Here is a 7519-nt window from a genome sequence, read left to right on the forward strand (position 1 = left end):
ACTAAAAAAGGACAAAACGTTCTCTTCACACACTGTTCACACAAGTTTACAAAATACAGAATAAATGTAAAAAATCAACCACTGTGTTGGGTTTTATTCACACAAACCATAGCGCATTTGAGTCCTGTTACTTCTGTTACTTGGCTCTGTGTTCAACAGTTCAAACATAGCTGGTTCTGGATCACTGGTATTACATAACAGGAATACATGCTGCTGACCTTGTAAATTATGTGTGCCATGTCAGCCAAGCTAAACAAATCCCAAAGAACAGAATAATCTAATCACATTTTATTTTTAACAATGCAGTTTTAAGAAAAATACTAAAAAAAGTAAGAAATAAAAGGAACAAGTAATTAAAGAGCAGCAGTAAAATAACAATAGCGAGATTATATACAGGGAGTACCGGTACAGAGTCAATATGCGGGGGCACCGGTTAGTCGGGGTAATTGAGGTAATATGTACATGTAGGTAGAGTTATTAAAGTGACTGTGCATAGATAATTAGATGTTCAGGGGTCTTATGGCTTGGGGGTAGATGCTGTTTAGAAGCCTCTTGGACCTAGACTTGGCGCTCCGATACCGCTTGCCGTGCGATAGCAGACAGAACAGTCTATGACTTGGGTGCCTGGAGTCTTTGACAATTTTTAGGACCTTCCTCTGACAGCCAGTGTTAGGATAACTTCAATTAGAGCTGCACTCACAGTTTCAAACTATGTAAAGATAAATGATTCAGGGTTGCCAAATCAGTGATAGTCAAGTTAACAAACATTATTTTTTTAGTTATTATTAACTTATTATGAGTAAGTTATTTGTTTTTTTGGTCATGTGTTCATCAACACCAGGTGTGGGCAGCTCAAACTGCAGAATGGATGTATTCATTTATAAAACAATCAAGAAGAGAACTTGTAAAAAAAAAAAAAAAACTATGAGATTAAAAGGAATGCATGCTCGATAAGCTCTGCAGAGTTGACCTGGAGCAGGAAGTGACCTCATAAGGCTCAAGTTTCCTATTTGTTTGCACTGAAAGTCAAGCCAGCAGAGCAGGTGAATCTGATAGACATCTGGAAGTCACTGAGCTGATGCCCCAGATGACCTCACTGAGTGTGTAGGCAGAGGCCTAAACACTCAGTGATTGGAGGAGCAGACACTATATTGATCCGTTTCCTATCACTATGTCAACAGACAAGGGCTAACCTGACCTTCACGTTGGTCATTCCAAAATGAAAATGAAATTATGACCAAAAAAAACGGATATTCGAACAGTGATCTGTGAAGTGTGTTTTGACATCTGTGGCGTCTCAGAAGGTCATGTGCCTGAAATAACCCACAATACAAATTCACCCAGATGTCAACAGCAGGAAAGACATATTCTTCTATGTGTATCATACTAAGCCCTTGGCACGGTACTGTATCTAGCCTACTAGCATTATGGAAAACACAATCTGGTAGCCATCTGGAAGGATATTGTCCTGAACCAGAATTGTTTGACTTGGAAAAGACCAGTACGATTTCAGACTGTTTGAAACATACTGTATTTTGCCCCAGGGATGGTCAAAAATATCAAGCTAAGCTACCTGCTGTGACAGTGATGCAGTGTTGAGTCCCACAGTATTGGAAACCAAAGGTGGACTTAATTTAGAGACTGTTGGAAAATAGACAAAGAGAACAAAAACAGCCATTGCTTGAACTCTTTGACTGTTGGATAACCTGTAAACTGGTACAGTGGCTATTGTATTGGTAACGCCACAGTAAACTTCCTTGCTCCGTTTCATCCTGACCCTAAAAAGCTCTGCACACAAACGATTTGTCTGCATACTTTTCCATTTCCCACAGATTATGTAAACCTGCATAGTCACACATCTTGGCCCAATCATCCAACACTGTACAAATGTTTCACATCTCGAGGCATCATGAGTGTGCCAAGAATTAACATCTATTCATCATATTTGTTGGGGTTTTTTTTTGGGGGGGGGGGAATGAATCCAGCCACACGTAAACTCTAAATGTAACAGCCAACAGACGTTAGAAAAAGAGAGCCGATTTTTTACCAGAATCTGGACATGGAATTGAGTACCTGAGATGGTTTGTTTTCACAGTTGAATATACATCAGAAAGAGAATGGAAACGACTAGACTGTAGGAAAGATCAGTCCTTAGAACGAAAACAATTATTTGTTTTGACAGTCTCCACTCTTCATCCGTCTGAGAAACTGGGAAAATGAATCAGTTTCCATTATTGTGGCTGGAGCTGAAATAGTTGTTGTGGTGGGGGTGGTTGGTAGCAGGGTTGCGAGTCATTCCCTTAAAGTTATGAAAACCATACGGCACAAGAGAAAACCATCGTCCAGCACAGCAGCCCCCCCCCCCTCCTCCACACAGTCAGTCATTACCCAGCCCCTCTTCCAAAAACATACAATCCCTTTTCCTTTACGTACCCTCCTTCTTTCTTTCTCCCCTCCCTCCCATCTCTTTTCTTTCTCCTGCAGATCAGTTAGAATGCTGCTACCAAGGCAGAGGTAGACAAGCAGGGAGCTCAGGAGAAAGGCCTCTGACTAAATGTAAGAGAAGAGTTTTGTTTGGGGAAAAGTTGTGGATAATTTTTTTTAAAGCAGAAAGAAAAAAAGTATTACTTAGAGAGAGGTGTAGTTAGGTGAGAAAAGACAATGGTACAGATGGGGAACATGAGCTGTGCCTTGCGCTCCTGTGTTCTTCTGGCAGTCTTGTGTGCCTGCTGGCCTCCCTGGACTCTGGGACAAGAGCTGAAGGAGCAAGATGCCCTCTGCACTGCAGATGGCTGCTACGCCGTCTATTTCCAACGTAAGACCTTTCGGGAATCTGCAAGGTTCTGCAAGGACAAACGTGGTTCCCTGGCAACCCTAAAGAGTTCTGAGGAAGCGGCTGTGGTCCATGAGCTCCTGTCGTCGGTGGAGCAGCGCGGCCCTCGGGCCAGGGTCAGACTGTGGATTGGGCTCCATCGCCAGCCCAGGCAGTGCTCTGCCACACGCCCACTCAGGGGATTCCAATGGATCACAGGTGAACAGGACACCCAGTACAGAAACTGGCTGAGAGCGGACTCACCTACTACCTGTGCCGCGCCCCGCTGTGTGGTCATAAGCGTCAACACTGCTGCTGACACCCGGGAGCAGCACGACAACTTCAAGTGGCTGGATGGCTCCTGCTCACTGGCTGTGGATGGATTCATGTGTCACTACAGCTACCGGGGGATGTGCCCTTCTCTGAAGAGTGAGGGAGAGGGACCTGCACTGTATACCACCCCTTTCAGCCTGCTCAGCACCATCCTCACTCACATCCCCTTTGGTTCAGTAGCCACCTTGCCCTGCCAAGACCATGAGGACAATGTAGGAGACCAGTCTGTTCTTTGCATTCTGAGGGAGGATGGGAGTGTGGGCTGGTCAAAGGATGCCCCCCTCTGCTCTGAAGGCCCCCAGGACTGGTGTGAAGAGGAAAATGGTGGCTGTGAGCATTTCTGTCAGAATGCTGACACACACTATTACTGTGAGTGTTCTGAAGGCTTCACACTGACAGAGGACGGCCAGACCTGCCAGCCGAACCATTCCTGTGCCACGGCCAACTGTGAGTTTGACTGTGAAGAGACTACTAAGGGATTCCGCTGCAAATGTCCAAATGGCTACCTGTTGGCACCTGGTGGACGTAACTGCCTGGATGTTGATGAGTGTCTGCGGGCGCCCTGCCCTCATATCTGTGTAAATGCTCCTGGGACATTTGAGTGTCGCTGCAATGAGGGCTACGAGCCTGATGAAGACGGAGAATGTGTGGATGTCGATGAATGCAAAGATTCCAGCAGCTGTGCACACAGATGTGAGAACACCCCTGGTTCCTATGCCTGCCACTGCCGCAAAGGCTTCACTGAGCTGCCCGATGAGCCAGGCTTATGCCAGGACATCGATGATTGTCAGATCTCCACAAGCTGCCACCAGAAGTGTCTCAACTATGTGGGTGGGTTTGAGTGCTATTGTGAGGCAGGGTACGAGCTGCAGTCAGACCAGTATTCCTGTATGGCCATTCCAGAGGGTGAACATGAGTATTCATCCACAGCTACCTCATCCTACCAAACCTCTTTCTCCTGGGTCCCCGAATTCCCAGACTGGGTTACCGACACCACAGCTTTGGAGTGGCTGACAGAGCAGACCAGCCTTGAAAGGCTTCCTACTGAGAAGACAGCCTCTATGCCGGTTCCACACAGGCCGTCGAATGACCATAACTCACACTGGGATGTTCTCACACGGAGAAAGCCCGCTCAGAACACTGTCACACCCTCGCCCAGCTCATCCTCCCAGGAAGAGGATGTCACTCAAAGCCAAGCAGGTGATCCCTCAGTGGTGTCCAGCGTTAGTGACAGCCACCACCCAGCAGTCCAGAATGACAGGGGGGCTGGGAGAGTGGTAGAAACCCCAGACAGTAACACTGTGGTTAAGGCCGCCACCACCCCCACCATCACACTCAGAGTCCCACTTCCAGCCCAAACAACAGCATCCGCATTAGGGGCAGAGCGGCCTGACAGTAAGGGCAAAAGGAAGCAGGACAAGAGCTGGCTTCTCGTAGCACTCCTGGTGCCCCTGTGTGTTTTCATTGTGGTGATGCTGGCTCTGGGCATTGTGTACTGCACTAGCTGTGCTGTAGAACAAAACAAGAGAATCACTGACTGTTACCGCTGGATCGTCACCTCCAAATCAGAGGACAAGAATAAGGCGAAATCTCCTGCTTGACCAATAGAGGGCATACTGACTTTTTAATGAACAGTTCTGAATAGGGGGGATGAATAAAGGGTTAAATAAAGGACAGGATCCAGACCACCCATCTGATGGCCTCTGCCGCTATCACAGTGAAACTGAACCCCTGCATACTCCTGCGGAACATTCTAGTGTCTCTGTCTGAAGTCCATCTACAAATAGTGCTTATTAATTATGACAACATAAATGAAGTGCTGTTTTTTTTAGGTGTTGTAAAGATCTGATAAATGCTTCTGAAGTCAGGGGAGATGGCTTTATCGAGAGGAAGGGGTTCATATTTCACTGCTAGTGCTTCTGAAGACAGGGGAGATGACTTTATCGAGAGGAAGGGGTTCATATTTCACTGCTAGTGCTTCTGAAGACAGGGGAGATGACTTTATCGAGAGGAAGGGGTTCATATTTCACTGCTAGTGCTTCTGAAGACAGGGGAGATGACTTTATCGAGAGGAAGGGGTTCATATTTCACTGCTAGTGCTTCTGAAGACAGGGGAGATGACTTTATCGAGAGGAAGGGGTTCATATTTCACTGCTAGTGCTTATTTCGCCACCATCAGAAAAATGTCTTAAACAATTTTTAATTTAGCAGGTGCTAAAGTGTATTGTAGACCTCGTTATTGAGGTTACTCATAATAAACAGAATAAACTTCAGAGTATTAATTTAAGAAACCTAGATGAGAAACAAGCCCATAACATTTATTGAGAGGAAACACTGTCCAAGCAAAATGCTCCAATTGCAGAATATTTGGATATGTTGTCGTTTGTAATGTGTACCCACTTTTGTTAGTTTGGCCTAAATTGAATTATGTCCTTCTAGATTCGTTGCACTGAGTATGCATTGGATTTGAATAAAATCAATAAACCATTTCTGTTTTGTTTGACTGATACACATCATGCCGTGAAAACGATGATGAATAGAGCAAGCCAGCTTGTAGTCCTAAAAACAGAAATGAGTTACCTCTGGTTTGTTCAGCCATTTCTATGGGGAAAATGAATGGGGAAAGAAGCGGGTTTGGGGACAAACATCAAATATAAGGTCTAGACTTAGGAGAGCTTATACTTGTTTTGTTCTATGAGATAATATCAGTCAGTTAACATGTCCTTTATGAATTATGAAGCCTTTATGTGCTTTTCTTTATAACATAAATGCTTCAACATTCATAAAAAGTGAAGTTGGCTGATGAAAATGATGACATTGAACAAAATGTATAATAAGATCTCCTAAGTCTGTGTTTACCACCGACCTTATTTTCAGCGTTTATCCAAAAACCCTACAAAACCGCCATTCATTTCTCCATAGGTTTTGTCCAACGAACGAAATGTACACATACATGTTATTCAATCATTGCACCCACACTGCTTGCCGAGTCAACGAGCATCTGAGTAGCCAGGCGCTAAAATAGAACTTGGTTCTATTTGTGATGCATTATGCGATGCAAGTCCCGCCTCTCCCATCTCCTCATTGGTTTTTAGGAGCATACCCATGTGGGTGATTGAAAGATGAACTAAACTCCACACTCCAGTCTATAGTGGTAATGCACCTTAAATTGGTTTCCAACTGCCATATGAAGTCCAAAAAAGAAGAAGCCTGAAGAAGGAGAGATTACTAGAAAACAAACTTTTACACTTTTATCTGTGGATTTATTGTCTTGTGCATTTTAGGTAAAATAACAACCAAATGTTTATATTCCATGACAAATTACCTAGCAACAACAAGCTAGCTAGCTAAATTGCCATAAATGTTGAATGCTTTTCGACCTGTCCCCAAATTAATATAGTTGGTCTGGTGTGGGGGGCCAAAATCAACATAAGCGCGATGGCACACGCGGACGCACGCGCGCGTGAGGTCTGGTCAGCTTGTTTTAGCGGCTACAAAAAGAGTCCTTTACAATTTCTCTATACCCAACACCAAGAGAAATAGTTTAATCTGCCTCTGTTTGCCTTTTATTGGGTAATAGCGCCCCCACGCAGTTAGGGCCTAGGCCTACATTTGTAAAATATGAATATTTCCATGTTTTCTACTGTGACATACAGATTAAAAACTCTATCACTTTCACTAACAAAAAAATGTGGGTGTCTCTTCTAACCATTTAAGATTAAACAAACACAATCATCAGGACTTTTACTCAGCCTATCCATATTCTTATTTTTCCTAATTTTGGTAACACTTCCTATGAATACCGTGTTATACGGATATCTGCATTAAATGCATTTAGAGTACTATATGAACAGGTTGTATAAAGCCTTCACTTGTCTTGCTTTATAATACAAATACTCTTATTATTCATAATTCACCGTTATTCTTGTAAATACTAATAGATAAATCGCAACACTTGCAAAAGTAAGCCTAATGGAGAAAAAGGTGTTTGTCGACGAGGATGGGATTCGAACCCACGCGTGCAGAGCACAATGGATTAGCAGTCCATCGCCTTAACCACTCGGCCACCTCGTCGGTTGGAATCTCTGCGGAAAATATCTATCTTTATCCGTAGAAAATAATTTAATGTGCGTTAATAATTAGCTATCATTGCTTAGCTTTTCGATATATTTGCACCAGTTTACTACTGTAGTGAATGTACCATTCCAAAACTACGTTTAGTTGCTTTGGATTTATACAACATGAGGTGGGATTAGTCCCCATCTCCCAGACAGGTGCGATCGTAGCGGACTCCACTCCATGGTGAAAAAAGTTTCATCATAAACTTCCTTCACCGAAACTTTCACCATGGAGTGGGGTTTAGTCCGCTAGCGA

At 43.9% G+C, this 7519-nt stretch overlaps 1 protein-coding gene and 1 non-coding gene across 2 annotated transcripts; one reads left to right on the forward strand and one right to left on the reverse strand.

Moving 5' to 3' along the window:
* The first annotated feature begins 2490 nt into the window (after positions 1-2490).
* On the forward strand, positions 2491-5634 carry LOC106563689 (endosialin). Its single transcript, XM_014129492.2, has one exon. It carries the CDS (start codon positions 2662-2664, stop codon positions 4744-4746), a length of 2085 nt encoding a protein of 694 aa, XP_013984967.1. The 5' UTR covers positions 2491-2661; the 3' UTR covers positions 4747-5634.
* A 1503-nt stretch (positions 5635-7137) lies between these two features.
* On the reverse strand, positions 7138-7219 carry trnas-gcu (transfer RNA serine (anticodon GCU)). Its single transcript has one exon. It is a non-coding gene; the product is annotated as a tRNA-Ser (tRNA).
* Between the last annotated feature and the right edge of the window lie 300 nt (positions 7220-7519).

Source organism: Salmo salar, chromosome ssa11 (genome assembly GCF_905237065.1).
Source record: "Salmo salar chromosome ssa11, Ssal_v3.1, whole genome shotgun sequence".
Lineage (NCBI taxonomy): Eukaryota > Metazoa > Chordata > Actinopteri > Salmoniformes > Salmonidae > Salmo > Salmo salar.

Coding starts and splice junctions, on each gene's coding strand:
- LOC106563689 (XM_014129492.2), top strand. CDS start 2,662: ATGGTACAGATGGGGAACATGAGCTGTGCCTTGCGCTCCTGTGTTCTT.